This window comes from Mandrillus leucophaeus, unplaced genomic scaffold (genome assembly GCF_000951045.1).
Source record: "Mandrillus leucophaeus isolate KB7577 unplaced genomic scaffold, Mleu.le_1.0 Scaffold6, whole genome shotgun sequence".
NCBI classification, from domain to species: Eukaryota; Metazoa; Chordata; class Mammalia; order Primates; family Cercopithecidae; genus Mandrillus; species Mandrillus leucophaeus.
The window spans coordinates 1,128,778-1,146,663 of NW_012106474.1; the positions used below are offsets into that span (position 1 = coordinate 1,128,778).

Sequence of the window (17,886 nt, forward strand, 5' to 3'; positions counted from 1 at the left end):
TTGGTTTTCAAGTGACTTACTATGAAAGTCTTTAAGATTTGTTGCAGTTCTGGAGTCCCCATTCACGGTTCAGGCTTTTTTGAAGGCACAATCTGGAACTTCCAAGTCCAGAGCTTTCCCTCACCCCAATTTAGAGCTACCCCGTCCCTCTGTAGGAGGCTTTGAAGGTCACGGCGCATGGTTGCTTGCATACACCCACACACAGAGATATACTTGTCCTATTTGCTGTTATCAGTAACGTGGACAGTAATCACTGAGATGGGGGGAATCATTTAGTTTTAAGTTAAAACTTTGCGAGGCACGTTGGTAAGAGTCCTGAGTGTTTGCCTGTACGCAGATACCAGACGCTGTACAGAAAAATCGTTGGCATAAGCACGACGAGTCAGGAGAGTTTATGGAAGTTTCTTTTGTGCCCAGCGTGGATTACAGCGTAGTGACCGGTGCTGTCTCCAGCTGCCTTTTGTTGTTCATGTGTTTCTCTTACTCTAGGCACTTGAAGAGGCTCAGAAAGCTATCCAGCAGCTCTTTGGCAAAATCAAAGACATCAAAGACAAAGCTGAAAAGTCAGAGCAAATGGTGAGTTCTGATTTCTTCCTAACCTTTTTGCACCAAAAGAGGACGTGAGCTGCTCATCTGGGCATTCTAATAAGGAGCTTTTTCTAATAATGGCACCTCCTGCCAACCACGGTCATCTGCATCTCTAAAGCAAGCCCCTAGGAAGGCGTTCAGATCAATTCAAGGGGAGCTGCTGGTCAGCAGTGACTCACCATCTCTGCTGCCCTGCGTTTGCAGCCCTGGGTTTAAACAGGCAACTTTTTTTTTTTTTTTCTTCTGATGGAGTCTTGCCCTGTCACCCAGGCTAGAGCGCATTGGTGCGATCTCGGCTCACTGCAACCTCTGCCTCCCAGGTTCAAGCGATTCCTCTGCCTGAGCCGCCTGAGTAGCTGGGATTACAGGCCCCCGCTACCACACCCGGCTAATTTTTGTATTTTTAGTAGAGATGAGGTTTCACCACGTTGGCCAGGATGGTCTTGATCTCCTGACCTCATGATCCGCTTGCGTCGGCCTCCCAAAGTGCTGGGATTACAGGCGTGAGCCCCCGCGCCCGGCCTTTACATAGTCAAAGTGCTGGGATTATAAGCGTGAGCCCCCGCGCCCGGCTGAAATTTTTTTCTCCTTTCTGAAAATAGTTTCCTAGTCATTTTGGATATTCCTTTCTCTAACATCTCTTGGTATTGGTACCACGCATTTCTCCATCAAGATGTGTGGTGTGTAGCTTGGTGCACACTGAGAAGGGTCCTGGAGCTGGGAGGAGGGAGGGATGCAGGGAGGAGGGATATCCCCTGCCCATGATCCGTGTGTGTGGTTTTGGTTGAGTTCCCCCTTGACGAATCTGTGTCCCCCAGTGATGTGCTCAGAAGCTTGCTCTGAAGACCGAGAATCCAGCATTCATTCACCCTCTCCACCCCCATGGGAGGCACTGGGAAGTGCTGGATCCTGCGTTCAGACTCTCCTCCCCCGTGGGAGGCACTGGGAAGTGCTGGATCCTGGGTTCAGATTCGGACTCAGTAGTGTCTTGTCTCTCAATTGTCTCAGAATTCCAGTTTCGTCAACTGTAAAATAGGAATAATGGTATTTGCCTCACAGGGTTGTTGTGAAAATTAAACATATGAAGAGCACTGAGCATATTCTAGGGACCTGGATTTTCTGTGGTTCTTCCCCAAGGAGGCACCACACCCAGCAGCACCCAGGAGCCTCAAAGCGTGGTGATCAGTGAGAGCGTCCCACGCTGCTTTTGCTGGAGCTGATTGCATTTATTGATATCCTTATGATGCTAATCTGAGTTCTGGAGTATGCTTCCTCTTCCAACCGAGGGGGTTTGCAGTGACAGTTTGCTCCCAAGTTATGAGACGTCTTATTTTAAAGCAGTTTGCTTTCCTGCACAGTGCTATGCTGAAGGGAGGAAGTGGTGGGAGTGAGGGGGTATTGCGGGAGTTGGCCAGCAGCCTGCAATGCAGCGGGGCTCTCTCTTTGTTCCCAGGCAGATCAGCAGCCTGCAATGCAACGGGGCTCTCTCTTTGTTCCCAGGCGGATCGGCAGGTCGAGAAATAATAGACACACACAAGATAGTGAAAGCTAGGTCCAGGGGGGTCACTGCCTTCTGGTTGCATGGTGCCAACAATGCACTGGATATGCCAGCATTTATTATTAAGTTTAGTGAGGGTAAGGGTAGGTTAGTGAGGGATTTAGGGTTATTTGATTATGAGGTGAGATGGTCACATGGGGATGAAGTAATTCTTTAACATAACATCTGTATGCAGAAGTACAGTATACAGATAAGAATTTACAATAGAGTGTGTGTATCAGCAATTTCTAACAGAGCCTTAAAATGGGAACACAGTCTATCCATAACCTATGATTAGTGAGATATTAATCAGCAGTAACAGTTGCAGCAAAACCTGGTTACAAACAATCCAGAGAAATAGGATATGAAGCTAGACAACCGGTTAGACCAGAAATTCTCAGAAGGGAGTATGTCTTAACCCTAAAGAGGCCTAGAAGAGCCGTGGAAGATGAGGGCGTTTATAGCCCTATCTTGTCCATATGAACAGGCGTCCCCCCCATGCGTCCGTTTGTAGGCTCTCCACAAGGGTCACATTCCATTCCCAGAGCTATGAACATCTGCTTTTCTGGGACAGGAATCTTGGTGATGTGAAACCTCCCTGACTGCACGTCCGTTCATAGGCTCTCTGCAGGGGGAAGCACATCACGTGCTGTTGGCTCATTCTGGCAGCCCAGCCTGGCATTGTCTTTACACAGTCCTGCATGCGATGTTGTATTTACGGTAATCGGGAGCATTTCATCTTTCATTCCGTGGCAGTAGTTTCAGGGGCCTCCCTGCATGGGAGACGTGATCTTTCTTGAGCTCGTTCAGTGTCAGCTCTGTGCTGGCTGCTTTGCACCAGCGCTCTGATTTAGCCCTCACAACAACCTTCTGAACTAGGTTTTAGGATCATTATTATCTCTGTGATTACCCATCTTATCGATGAGAAAACTGAGACTCCGTGAGGCTGAGAAACTTGTTCTAGGATGCAGTGTTGGTGAGTGGTAGAGCTGGGGTTCAGCCCTGGATCTGTCTGACTCTAAAACCTCCCACTTCAGCTCTGCCCGTTTTCGCTGCCCATGGGCAACAGTTGAGGCGAATCAAGCATGGGCATTCTGTCTCACGGGTGGTCTCGTGTCGGTTTTATCTGAGTACCCCTGGCATGCCCTGGCTTTGTTTAGGGAAAAATTTGTGGTTCAGTTTGTCTAGAGAAACACAGGCTGTGGGATGGGGAGTGATGGGAGAGCCTGGGAATAAAGAGACCAGTCAGCTCCAGTGTAGAGCAGTGAGGGCCTGAACAAGGAATAGAGAGAAGGGATAGATTTTTGAGATGAAGCAGAGGAAGAATATTTAGGAGTTAATGATGCAGGGACCAGGAAGAGTCGTAGATGACTGTGACTTTGAACACGGTGGTTAAAGACCCCCGATGCGGCCGGGCACCATGGCTCACGCCTGTAATCCCAGCACTTTGGTAGGCCAAGGAGGGTGGATTACTTGAGGCCAGGAGTTCAGGGCCAGCCTGGCCAACATGGCAAAACTGTGTCTCTACTAAAAATACAAAAATTAACCAGGCGTCGTGGTGCACACCTGTAATCCCAGGTGCTCTGGAGGCTGAGGCAGAGAATCGCTTGCCTGGGAGGTGGAGGCTGCAGTGAGCCGAGATCGCACCACTGTACTCCAGCCTGGGCGACAGAGCGAGACTCCGTCTCAATAAATAAATAAATAAATAAAAATAAAAAATAAAGACTCCCTGTGTTAGACCAAAGCTAGAAACCCTGGAAGAGATACAGAGATTGTTTTGTAGGAAAAAGGATGCTGATTTCAGATCGGCAAGTAGGTGATCAGATTACAGGGCCAGTCTTCAGCCTTGTATGTCCAGCTTGTGACACCACTCCTGGGTTGTTTTTTTGCCCCAAATTCAAGTATTTGGTAAAGTAGTGGTGGGTCTTAAACTTTCTTTTTTTTTTAATTCAGTGGAAACAGGTTGTTTGGGGGTTGTAGAAGGAAGGAAGGCTTGATTGGGAAGTCACCATGAAAGAGGCTTTTTACAGCTGAGATCCAGGTGAGGCTTCCAGGATTGTGGGTGTGGACTTGAGCTGGGCAGGTCGTAACCTCTATGAGTTCACGGGGCCATGAACTCACTGCCGAGTTTCTCCCTTCAGTGGGATGCATCTGTCCCGTGGCTGGGCAGGTCGTAACCTCTATGAGTTCACGGGGCCATGAACTCACTACCGAGTTTCTCCCTTTAGTGGGCTGCATCTGTCCCGTGACTGCAGTGTTTGTGCTTGGTATCCAGGGCAGTCCCTTCCTTCCAGGTATCACAGAACCTGGCAACCAAATTGCTCTTGAGAAAGTTTCGCTGCGTGCCCCGGAAGACGGAGGTCCCCTTTCCTTGCCTAATGCAGCCATGGCTCGTGGTGCCAAAAAGCGTCTGAAGTGCATGGCAGCTCCAAAGCATTGGGTGCTGGATAAATGGACTGGTGTGTTTGCTCCTAGTCCGTCCACGGTCCCCCAAGTTGAGAGAGTGTCTCCCCCTCATCATTTTCCTAAGGAACAGACTTAAGGAAAGAAGACTTGCATGCAGTGGTTCATTAAGATCGATGGCAAGGTCCGAAGTGATACAACCTCCCCTGCTGGGTTCATGGACGTCATCAGCATTGGCAAGACCGGCGAGAATTCCCATTTGATCTGTGACACCAAGGGTCGCTTTGCTGTACATCGTATTACACCTGAGGAGGCCAAGTACAAGTTGTGCAAAGTGAGAAAAATCTTTGTGGGCACAAAAAAGAATATGGTCACCTCATCTTGTGACCATGATGCGCGCACCGTCCGCTACCCTGACCCCTCATCGAGGTGAATGACACCATTCAGATTGATTTGGAGACTGGCAAGATTATTGATTTCATCAAGTTCGACACTGGTAAGCTGTGTGTGGTGACTGGAGGTGCCAACCTAGGAAGAATTGGTGTGACCCCAACAGAGAGAGGCACCCTGGATCTTTTGACGTGGTTCATGTGAAAGACGCCAATGGCAACAGCTTTGCCACTTGACTTTCCAACATTTTCACTATTGGCAACAAACCATGGATTTTTCTTCCCCAAGGAAGGGGTACCCGCCTCACCATTGCAGAAGAGAGAGACGAGACTGGCAGCCAAACAGAGCAGTGGGTGAAATGGTCCGTGCGTGACATGTTAGATCTTTGTACGTAATTAAAACTGATGTGGCGTGATAAAACACACACACACACACAAACACACACACACACACACACAAAGAAAGTTTCTTAGCGTGGACCAAGAAACACAGTGGATGATTTCACCTGGGTGTTAGTAAAGTTGGGGAATTTTTCCAGCTTCTCTATTGAATATGCTTTTCTGGTGACTGAAATACACTTGCATTCCCAGAGACAGCTTCTCTTCTCTTGCACCTGCTGAAACAACACTGTCAGGTTCTTACTCCCCAAACTGCCGTCTCACTCCCTGAAGACTGCGCCTGCCCTCCTGGTAACTTACATGTTAAGTGTGTGTCACAGGGCTTCTGTTTCAGTCTTCTTGAGATTTGAAAGTCTTTGCTGGAGGCTCAGGCCCTCGTTCCGTTGGGAAAGACCGTATGAGTGCCAGGTGCTGACTGAGGCATTTTGTTCGGCCAGCGGCGTCCGCACCAGAAGGCCCACTTTCCTCGCCTTGTTCAGGAGGAACGGTGCTGTGCCTGCCTCCTCTGTCCTGTGTGCTCAATACTGAATTGCCGTTTGGATCGTTTCATTTGGGGTAAAAAATAAAGTTCATTTCATGCTCGCAGCTGAAGGTTTTATAACCCCAAGTAAAGTCCAAAGAGATGCCGCATTAAATGCCTGGTTGGAAATTATTTTGATTTTGTATTGTGAGAGTGTTTGCTAACCTGAGATTTTTCCCTGCTTCATCTGCATTCGTTTCTTAGGGAGCTACTTGCGGAAGCGTTTTACATCCTTCTTAACCGTCTTCCTTTCTCTCTTTGGTTTTTCAATGTTTAGGTGAAAGAAATCACCCGTGACATTAAGCAATTAGATCACGCCAAACGCCACCTGACCACCTCAATCACCACGCTGAACCACCTGCACATGCTGGCAGGAGGTGTCGACTCCCTCGAGTAAGCAATGCCAGCTTTCTCTTCTGGGGCCACGGGAAATGTGTCACATAGAGAAATGGTGTTGTCGGCCTGTTTACTTCTCAGCCGGGAAAGTCTCACCATCCCGTCCCACCTTCTGCAAATTGGCTTCAAGTGTCCAGTCACGTTTTTGCTTTGTGCCCTCTGGTGTTCAAAACCTAACGAACACTGGCAGCCGGTCAGAAGGGGACCCAGGAAGCCTCTCAGAACGATTCCGAGAATATGGCCCGTCTTCAGGCTGCAGCTCTGTACCATCAAGGCAGACAGAGGGACGCAGGCCCACGTTCACTCCCGGCTGCTTCTGCCTCGACGAGTTTCCTACTTGCGTTGGGCTGAGTTGCGCTGTCATCAAAGAGACCCTATATAGGAGACAGAACTCAATCATTCAAACCACTGTTTTTCAATCTACTTTTTATTAGCTTTCCGTTTGGTTTGTAGAGGGAATGATACATCAGAGCATTAGAAATAGTATTAGAAGGAAGAGCTGGTTATTTACTACAGAGAACAGTCTAAAGCCTCCTTTACTAGCAAGATTCTGACACTCCAGCTCACCTCTGTGACCCATCTCAGGCTGGGGACTCCCCCTGCTCCAGCCTCAGTGTGATTCCATGTATGGACAGGGAAAGCTCATCTTCATAGAAACTGAGATACAGCATTCGAAGTCCTGGGTGGGGGAAGTGGGAGAGTGCCTTCAGGGAAAGAGGAGGAGGGGCAGGCCTCTTCCTGACCTCTCTAGGTATTGTATGAGCTCCAGGGACCCCTGGTCCACTCCCCTGTGAGCAGTGAGAGCAGGGGCCAGAGGGAGACCAGAGGGCAGTCACATTTGTTCTTTCTTGGGTGGTGGGTGTCCGCCAAACCAACAGACCAGGCAGCGGTGAGACCAGGTGCTGGTGAGACCAGGCGCTGGTGAGACCAGGTGGTGGCTAAGACCAGGTGCTGGTGAGACCAGGCGGTGATAAGACCAGGCAGTAGTGAGACCAGGCGCTGGTGAGATTAGGCGGTGGTTAAGACCAGGTGGTGGTAAGACCAGGCAGTGGTGAGAACAGGCAATGGTGAGAACAGGCAGTGGTTAAGACCAGGCGGTGGTGAGAACAGGCGCTGGTGGGAACAGGCAGTGGTGAGAACAGGCGCTGGTGAGACCAGGCGGTGGTTAAGACCAGGTGGTGGTAAGACCAGGCAGTGGTGAGAACAGGCGCTGGTGGGAACAGGCGGTGGTGAGAACAAGCGGTGGTGGGAACAGGCAGTGGTGAGAACAGGCGGTGGTGAGACCAGGCGGTGGTTAAGACCAGGCGGTGGTGAGAACAGGTGCTGGTGGGAACAGGCGGTGGTGAGAACAAGCGGTGGTGGGAACAGGCAGTGGTGAGAACAGGCGCTGGTGAGACTAGGCGGTGGTTAAGACCAGGTGGTAAGACCAGGCGGTGGTGAGAACAGGCGCTGGTGGGAACAGGCGGTGGTGAGAACAAGCGGTGGTGGGAACAGGCAGTGGTGAGAACAGGCGCTGGTGGAAACAGGCGGTGGTGAGAACAGGCGGTGGTGAGAACAGGCGGTGATAGCAATGTTGGTAGCAGTGTAACACCTTGGCTTGAACTTGATCCTGTCTTTTTCAATGCCTCTTATGGAAAATCATAAATTATAAATGTAATAAAATAGCCCAACCCTAATGAAAAATTTAGATCTAATAGTTTATATTTCCTCCCTGTGTGTAACTTGATTTTATCAGCATCCTTTTATTGAAGCGACATTAACCTTAGCAGTAGGGAAAGTAGAGGTCTGTGACACAGATGCCTCAGAACCTGCAGATTTCAGTTAATATTTAAAGCTGGGCCCTTTCTGTGTTTTTGTTTTTGTTTTTGAGATGGGAGTCTCACACTGTCGCCCTGGCTGGAGTGCAGTGGCACGATCTTGGCTCACTGAAACCTCCGCTTCCCAGGCTCAAGCGAGTCTCTTGCCTCAGCCTCCCGAGTAGCTGGGATTACAGGCGCCCACCACCACGCCCAGCTAATTTTTTGTGTTTTTAGTAGAGACAGGGTTTCACCATGTTGGCCAGGATGGTCTTGATCTCCTGACTTCATGACCGCTCGCCTCAGCCTCCCAAAGTGCTGGGATTACAGGCGTGAGCCGCCGCGCCCAGCCATGCCCTTTGTTTTGAAAAGATGTGTTTGGTTTGCTCATGGGCTGTAATCCTCGGATAGTAACATCCCTACCCCTGTTCTCTGTCCCAAGCTTGCTAATCCCAAAATATCCAACCCAAATTCTAAATCCATCGTCTTCCCAGATTCCTGTCCCCACACCGAATGAGAATTAATCACTCACACATTCTTCCCACCATAGCACACAACGTGCACTTCTGTTTAGAACATAGTTCATCCTATTTTATACTAGTTAGATGTGTACTTGACTCTCTGTCTTACTGTATGATGTCACCTTGAGAATTTGGACCAGATCCTGTTTTTTGCCTCCCACAACGCACAGGAGCTTATATACTCAGCACTCAGTGAACATTGATTCAGCCGAGTTGATGTCTGTTTGAGAGCTAGAGTAGGTTGTTCTGTGTCTGTATCTTGTGTTCTTAGTGTTTTTCTAGACTTTTAAACTTATTCTTTCCTTGCAGAGCCATGACCAGGCGAAGACAATACGGAGAAGTTGCTAATCTCCTTCAGGGTGTGATGAATGTCCTGGAACACTTCCACAAGTATATGGGGATTCCACAGATCCGGCAGCTTTCTGAAAGGTAAACTATCCCCAGAGGAAAAGTCCATGGGGATTCCACAGATCCGGCAGCTTTCCGAAAGGTAAACTGTCCCCGGAGGAAAAGTCCATGGGGATTCCACAGATCCCGCAGCTTTCCGAAAGGTAAACCATCCCCAGCGGAAGTGATCTTGCTTTTAGAAAAGGACCTGGTGCTGGGAGGTGCTTAAGCCCTTAGCTCAGCATGTTCACTGCAGAATCCTACTGTGTGAAGAAACCTCAGATGCTACCTGATCTGACTCTGTCTGGTGCAGGCATCCCCCATGATACCCCTTACCGTGTCTTCTAAAGCTGCCTATCGTAGATAGTTGCAGTTGTGTATATGGACAACTCTCAGCTGTCCCCATTTGTGAGGGAAACTGTTCTAGGTATCTATTTCTTTGTAACAAACCAGCACAAAACTTAGTAGCTTAAAACAATAATTGTTTTGCATGTATAATTTGGCCTGGCTCAGGGGGACCAGCTCATCCCTGCTCCGTGCAGCATTAGCCGAGGCAGCTCAAGAGGGACTGGAGAATGCACTGGCTCCCTCTCATGGCTGGCACCTGGGTACTTGCTGTCAGCTGGGAGCTCAGCCAGGCCTGGGCTGGGATTCTCTGTTGTCTTCTACGGGCTTCTTGGACTTCCTCATGTTAAGGTGGCTGGTTCCAAGAATGAGCGTCACAAGAGAAGCAAGCCTGGGAAATTTCATAGCATCACTTCTACTGAAGTCGCAAGGCTGCTAGGATTCAAGAGGAAGGAACATAGTCTTCTCCCACCCACTAATGCTAACGGGAGGAATGTCAAAGTCACATCATTACAAAAAGCACGTGGGATGGGATAGATTGCTGTGATGGTCTTTAGAAAATACAGTGAGCCATGGCCGGGCCCTGTGGCTCACACCTGTAATCCCAGCACTTTGGGAGGCCGCGGCAGGTGGATCACCTGAGGTCAGGAGTTCGAGACCAGCCTGACAAACATGTTGAAACCCTGTCTCTACTAAAAATGCAAAAATTATCTGGACATGGTGGCGGGCGCCTGTAATCGCAACTACTTGGAAAGCTGAGGCAGGAGAGTCACTTGAACCTGGGAGGCGGCAAATATATATATAGATGAAGCCTAAGTTCCCTTTACCTAGACCTCAGAATCCCATTATTCTCTCCAGAGGTGGTAACTGTTATCAGTTTAATGGATATCGCTCCGGATTTTTATGTGTGTATTTACATAAATCTATAGTTTCAGTTAATGGTTTTGGTTTTGCTTTGTTTTGTTTTAACTAAATGGTTTCATACCTTACGCTTTATTCTAAAAACTGCTTTTTGTTTTCAACCACATGTATTTTAGATATTTGTTTTTCACGTCAGTATGTATAGACCTGCTTCATTCTCTGGAATTTTTTAGATTTTTTTTTTTTCACATCAGTGTGTATAGACCTGCTTCATTTTCTAGAATTTTTTAGATTTCTTTTTTCAAGTCAGTGTGTATAGACCTGCTTCATTCCCTGGAACTGATGCACAGAATCCCGTAGTATAACACGCCACAGGTATAGCACTAGATCGTTTGTTTCTAAATCTTAAAATATGCCCCCATTTGCACATATGCAAGTATTTCTCTAGGACAGATTCTGGGTTATAGGTTTATATACATTTAAAATTTTAGTAACTACTGCCCATTTGCCCTGCAGCGAAGCTTTGTATACTTGTAGTACGATCTGTGAATTGTGAGAGCACCTTTCCCGGCACCCTCAGCTGAGAGCACCTTTCCCGGCGCCCTCAGCCACACGTGATGTTGTTGTTCCTCATTTTCATCTCTCTGATGGTTGAAAACGGTATCCAGTTCCTTTAATTTTCATTTTCCGTGTAGCTAGTAAGATGAGTGTTTTGCTTTGTTTTTCTGAGACAGAGTCTTGCTCTGGTGCCCAGGCTGGAGTGCCGTGGCGCGGTCATCGCTCGCTGCAACCTGGAACTCCTGGGCTGAAGACATCCTCCTGCCTCCACCTCCTGAGTAGCCGGGAGTACAGGCAAATACCACCACGCCTGGCTGAGTAGCCGGGAGTACAGGCAAATACCACCACGCCTGGCTGATGTTTAACATTTTTCTGTAGAGGTGGGATCTTCCTGTGTTGCCCAGGCTGCTCTTGAACTCCTGGACTCAAGTGATCCTCCTGTCTCATCCTCCCAAAGTGCTGGGATTACAGGCGTGAGCCACTGTACCAAGCCCCAGTTGTATTCTTCATCTGAAGACTCCTGCGTTTCTCACACCCTGAGAAATTATTCTCCTTTATTCCTCTCTTTGGGTAGTCTCTACAGCTTTGTCTCTGCATTCTCTCCTCATGGAATTCTTGTTACGTGAACGTTGGCGCTTCTAGATCTGCTGCCGTGTCTCTTAATTTTCCTTTCATGCTTTCCGTCTCTCTGTCCTTCTGAACTGCTCTCTGAAAGAATTCCTCAACCCAGTCTTCCTGTTTTAATTTACTCTTCACTTGCATCTAGTCTGCTATTTGGCCCAGCTGTTGAATTTTTATTTTAACAATCCAGCTTTTTAATTTCCAGCATATCTAGCTGATTCTTTTCTCATGGGCATAATGTTCTCATATATCTCCCACAGAATAGAAATTATCTGTATGTTAAAGCGCTGGGCTGCCTGTTCCATTTCTCTGTCGCCAGTGTAAGATCTTCAGTTTGTTCAGCGTGGCAATTCTCTCTCTTTAGCATTTCTCAAATGTGTGGTGATTCTTAGCTGAAAGCTCATTTTTATTGTATTCATTGATTTTTTGTGACCAAGTCTCACTCCATCACCCAGGCTGGGGTGCAGTGGCATGATCTCAGCTCACTGCAAGCTCCGCCTCCCGGGTTCAAGAAAGTCTCCTGCCTCAGCCTCCTGAGTAGCTGGGACCACAGGTACCCACCACCCACGCCCACCACCCACGCCCACCACCCACGCCCAGCTAGTGTTTATATTGTTAGTAGAAACGGGGTTTCGCCATGTTGGCCAGGCTGGTTTCAAACTCCTGACACCTCAAGTGATCCACCGGCCTCAGTCTCCCAAAGTGCTGGGATGACAGGCGTGAGCCACCGCGCCTGGCCTCGTTTTTATTTTTGATATTCTCTGTTAGTCTGATCAAGAATGCTCTTTAGCTGCTACCTGCTCCTGGGCGAGAAGTGGGAATTGCTGCTTGGCCAAGTGTTATCACAGACAGCTCTTCCAAAGTGAGGGATCCAGACCTGGAGAAACCTACCAGGTGGGTGTCCCAGCGGCTGATCTCCTAGGCTTGGAGGCTCCCTGGTCTTCCTGGGTGTTGGCAGCCCCTCTGGCTACTGCTGAAGTTCTCAGACCCAGAGGCCCACCTCTGCCACCTGGCGTGAGCATTCACGGTGTGGGTACAGACGTGGACAGCGGCTGATTCCTCCTATTGCAGGGCACAGCATGCCCTGCTGGCAGCAGACCCAGGGCCACATCCTGCTTCTGGTATCACCACCTTCATGTCTTTCATTTTCAAGAAGCATTTTTGGGCAGTGATTTCCTGTCATCCTTCCTACCAGGAAGTCCTCAGGCTTCTAGTCTACCACTTTTCTTGCCTGGATTTGGATTTTTATGAAAATCTTTTTCTTACTTCTAAGGCTTCGGGGCATCAGTGTGCATCTTGTCATGGAAATGCCAAAGAATATTAGGGAATGTTGGAGCAGAGCTTGGCAGAACACTAGGGAAACCGCCACCCTCTCCCTCCTCCTTCCTACCCCTCGAGGACACCTGGAGCCGGCTGATCGCCTTATCAGACTGGACTGTGAGGCAGCCAAGCAAGCAGGCGAACAGGACTTTATGAGCTGCGAGAAGGAAGGAGCTTGGATGGAGCAGGCAGATTTGCTGTCAGCAGATGAGGGAGGAGGAGGAAGGCAGTCCCTCCTACCCCTGCTCTCAGGGTGATTCAGAGTCGATCTCTTTCACATTCATTTGTTCTTTTCTTCATTTACGTGACAGATATTTACCCTGCATTTTCTACATCCTGGGCCCTGTGCTAGGGGACTGAAGGCACAAAAATAAGAAATACACACTCTCTGCCTTCAAAGAGTTCACCATTTTTGTATGGAGAAGAAAGACATTAATAGAAGATTCCAGCGTAACAGATGTAACAAAACCATGGTATATGCTGTACAAGGTATAGCAGGATCTCAGAAGAGGAACTGATAGGCTGAAGCAGGGGCTAAGGGCATTGGGCATAGACAAATTCCATTTTAATTGGAATCTTAAAAGAATGGGTGGCATCTTACCAACGTGACAGTAAGCGGGGAGAGAAGGAAGAGGGAGCCTCAAGGAGTTTGGAGGCAGCAGAGGGAGATAAGGCTGTGTAGGTAAATGGGGTCTGGTTTTATATACCTTGCTAAATATTTTTTATTTTGTGGACAGTGAAAGATTTTAAGCGTGGGGGGCATGATCTCACTTGTATTTTGTAAAAGTCTAGTGGATTACAGAGGTACAGGAGTCTGGATAGTAGGAGTATGTTCTGGATTAGAAAAGATAAGACCCTTATCAGGCAGTGGCCATGCACTCACGGAGATGTGTGTGGGAGCCGATCTCCAGTCGGTGTAAAGAAGGGGGTTGTGCATGGCAGGAACATGAGAGAACTAACTTTTATTTGGCAGAAACCAGTGTAGGGATTCATTAATAACTCAAAATGGATCTGTAGCTAGATGTAAAACCTAATTCTAAAACTCTGAGAAGAAAACAAGAGCAGATCTTCACAGCACTGAATTTGGCAGCAGTTTCTTGGATATGACACCAAAGTCCTAGGCAACAAAAGAAAAACATAGATAAATTGGACTTTATGAAAAATTTTAAAACTTGTGCATGGAAAGACACTATCAGCAGGGTAACATGGCAACACACAGAATGGGAAGAATATTTCCAAATCATTTATCTGATAATGGATTAGTATCTAGAATATACAAAGAATTCCTAAAAATCAGCAACAAAAAGCCGAACAACTCAATTAAAAAGCAAGCAAAGGGTTTGAATAAGCGTTTCTCCAAAGAAGATATGTAAATGGCCAGTAAACGTGAAAAGCACCCCCACCGGGCTGTGAGGTGATACTGCATCCTGGTTTTGACTTGCATTTCTCTAATGGGCTTTTTAGTTTGATGTAGTCACACTTGTTTCTTTTTGCTTTTGCTGCCTGTACTTTTGGTGGGCTCTTCGCTTTTCAACACTTTTCCGGAGAGATAGTTTTAAAATTTGAAGGAACTTTGTATTGACTGTTATAATCACATTCCCTTAAAAATAGAAAATCCAACATTCTATGAATATATTTCAGCGCTCCAAACGTTCATTATCACGTAGGGTTGCTGCTAACACAGGAGGATTTACTTTTAGTTCATTTCACAATCTCTGTTTGCAATAATTTTGTGTAGATTAATACAGAATATGTGCTATTAAGTAACACTAAAAAGGCTGGACCTGGTGGCTCACACCTGTAATCGCAGCACTTTGGGAGGCTGAGACAGGCAGATCGCTTGAGCTCCGGAGTTCTAGGCAACATGGTGAAACCCTGTCTCTACCAAAAATACAAAAAGTGAGCCGGTATGGTGGTGTGTGCCTGTGGTTCCGGTTACTCAGGAGGCTGCAGTGGGAGAATCGCTTGATCTCCGGAAGTGGAGGCGGCAGCGAGCCGAGACTGTGCCCCTGCACTCCAGCCTGGGCAAGACAGCAGACTCGTCTCAGGAAAAAAAAAAAAAAAAGTTAAACTAAAAAGAGCCAAGAGGAGACAGCTTCTTATTTTCAGTGCTTGACTAGAACTGTTTTTTTAAGAGGTACTGGAAGTTTGAGAAAAGTCCAGACTTCTTATTTTTAGCATCCTTTCTGGTGAATTTTCTTCCCTTATGTTTACGTGGTGGTGGTAGAACCATCTGGAAATGATAGGAATAGCTATTTATTGTGAGGGGCGGGAGATGGCAGGCAGGTTACTACCCTCTGCATTGCTTCCATTTCTCGAATTTACGGTCTTGCTGTCTGTAAATTGTAGAAGTCATGTGAAAAGTTGTGTTCTGAAATCTTTGCCTGCACGTTTGAAATGGAAGTTCATGAGCCTTGATTCAAGCATAGCTGATTCTTCCAACTACCCTTCTGGCAAATGCTTCCATGCTTGTTGTAGCGTTGAAGGAAAGAGTTTTTTCTTTAGTGTCTTTACATTTCAAATCCTCCTGGCCTAAGCATGCCCATGACAGTGAATGTTTCTAGTCATCAGTCAGTATTTCCCAACAAAGAACGGAAGAGTCTTACATTCTCTTGAAAACCGTGAAACTCTTGAACTAAAATGTATTTTTCATAGCCATTTCTAACCTCTTATAACTGTGAGAAAGGCTTAGCAGGTCTCACGGTGGAGTGAAAAAAGAACTCAACGTGGAAATGGACAGGCCTGCCCAGCTCATGATTTCTGAATGACTAGGAAATCAGTTGGTGCAGTGGCTCACGCCTGTAATCCTAGCACTTTGGGAGGCTGAAGTGGGCACATCGCTTGAGTCCAGGAGTTTGAGACCAGCCTGGGCAACATGGCAAAACTCCATCTCTACAAAAAATACAAGAATTAGCTGTGCATGGAGGTGCACACCTATAGTCCCAGCTACTCAGGAGGCTGAGAGAAGGATCACTTGACCCTGGGAGGTTGAGGTTGCAGCGAGCCATGAATGTACCACTGTACTCTAGTCTGAAGAGAAAGGAATGACTAGGAAATCTTGATAGTTCAGCACATATATCTGCTTTGCTGACGGTTATCAGTAGAGCTACCTCTTTATAGTAGGAACTTTTAATGGTTAGAAGAGGAAGGAGTTTAAAGGAATGAGGCCAAAGATACATTCTTTCAAGTCTGTTGACTTCTTTCTAGAATCCTATTTAAGCAATTGATTATGAAGACGGCAATTCACATCTCACCCTGAAAGTGCATGGGATTGAGGTTTGGGTCTGTGGATACCATCAGTGATGTCTCTGAGGGAATGGGTGCTCTTTCATCTGAATCATTGATAGCCACTTCAAAAACTGCTGTTGGTAGAGGCCGGGCGCGGTGGCTCATGTCTGTAATCCCAGCACTTTGGGAGGCCGAGGCTGGCAGATCACCTGAGGTCAGGAGTTCGAGACCAGCCTGGCCAACATGGTGAAACCCCGTCTCTACTAAAAATACAAAAAATTAGCCAGGCGTGGTGGCAGGCGCCTGTAATCCCAGCTACTCGGGAGGCTGATGCAGGAGAATCACTTGACCCAGGAGGTGGAGGTTGCAGTGAGCCGAGATTACACCATTGCACTCCAGCCTGGGGGACAAGAGCAAGACTTCGTCTCAAAAAAAAAAAAAAAGAAAAGGGAAAAACCTGCTGTTGGAAACATTGACGTTTATATGCAGAAGTGTATCCTTCTGCTCCAGGATGAAGCACACATCTAACCTGTAGCCACCTGTGAAGCCAGTCAGCACCGTGAGACGGGTGTTGTGGAAGAGTCGGCACTGGAGAGGACATGGAATCATCTAGTATGGGCCGCTCGCCCCACCCTCTTATTTCACAGCTGTTCGAAGTTGTGACCCACGGAGAGGAAGTGACATGATTATGCGGCTCACTAGTCACATAGCCAGGTCTTGCCCATCTCAGGAGGTGACTTTGAAAATGAAGAACTTGGCAAGGAGGTCTACACATCAGAGGCTGGTCATTTTCCCTCTTTTTGGTCTCTGGTGATACCACGTGCCGTCACAGGCTGTGGTTCTCCTTTCTGCCGCCTCAGTTTCAGAGTCACCAAGAATATGGAGTAGGGAGTAGTTCGGGCCAGAGGCAGAGCCGGGCCCACCAGTGTCACTGAGATGGTCAGTGGTCCTGAGACTGTGACTGTGGGTGCTCTGGCCAGTGGTGGCACTTCCCCTGTGAAGAGAACTCCTTCCTCTTCTAACCATGAAAAGCGCCTGCTGTAAGTTCCCTGTGGCTTAGGAGGGACCTGGTGCTGTCTGTGTGCTTCCAGGGAGGAGGTAGGAACACGGGGCCCACGCCTCTGGAAGCTGTCTTGTGACCTGGCACCACAGGAGCCTGTGTGCTGCCTCATGACGTGAGAATCACGAGAAGCTCCGCAGTACAATTTTCTTCTTTTCTCTCATGTCACAGTTCACACGCAAGGAATGTCTCCCATTGTCTGTTGGACGGCTCTAGATGTATGGCCCTGATTCCGATCTGGAGGTGGGGGCTATTCCAGTAATAGCCTCATCTGGATCGTTTCTGGCCCCCTTGAAAACTGACTCAAAAGGCTACAAAGCCACTTCTAAGAGTGATTTTAAAAGTTTTGAAGATAGTGGAAAAACCTTGGAAGGTATTTGGAATAAGGTGTAATTATAACCATGCCACAGAAAAAACAGACTGCTTTGGGTCACGCCTATCCCCTCATTTGAAAGGAAGATCTCAGCAGGTTGCCAGACACTCCTTAGCAGCCAAAGAAATTGTGGTTTTGAGCTGTTGGCTATTTCTAGAAACTTGATAAAGTTGATTCTGAAGGAGCAGGGTGGAGACCAGGAATGGAAGTGTGCTCTTTTAAGGCTTTTTTGGCAACCAGATGGTATTTGCCTCAGGCTCAGGAAGTCCAGCAGGGCCTGAGAGTCTTGCTCCACTCTAGCTCTGCTAGGCTGGCTGGTTCAAGGTGGCCGCCAACATCAGGCAGCTGGTGGGGGATGCAGAGAGTGTGATCGATTGTGGGGTGTGATCAAATGCAGGGCGTGATCCATTGTGGGGCGTGATTGATTGTGGGGCATGATTGATTGCGGGGGCGTGATTGATGGTGGGGACGTGATCGATGGCGTGACCCATGGCGTGACCGATGGCGGGGGCATGATTGATGGCGGGGGCACGATCGATTGTGGGGGCGTGATCGATGGCGGGGGCATGATCGATGGTGGGGGC

The 17,886-nt window shown here is 47.9% G+C and overlaps 1 protein-coding gene and 1 pseudogene across 1 annotated transcript in view; both read left to right on the forward strand.

Moving 5' to 3' along the window:
• Positions 1-17,886, forward strand: part of VPS53 (vacuolar protein sorting 53 homolog (S. cerevisiae)) — a 174,587-nt gene that overhangs the window by 50,948 nt on the left and 105,753 nt on the right. The window contains exons 4-5 of the mRNA XM_011999596.1: positions 6,114-6,229; positions 8,859-8,978. Of these exons, the coding sequence (XP_011854986.1) occupies positions 6,201-6,229; positions 8,859-8,978 (149 nt within the window). The 5' untranslated portion in view covers positions 6,114-6,200. The remainder of the gene's footprint in view (positions 1-6,113; positions 6,230-8,858; positions 8,979-17,886) is intronic.
• LOC105553502 lies at positions 4,512-5,275 on the forward strand (annotated as a pseudogene).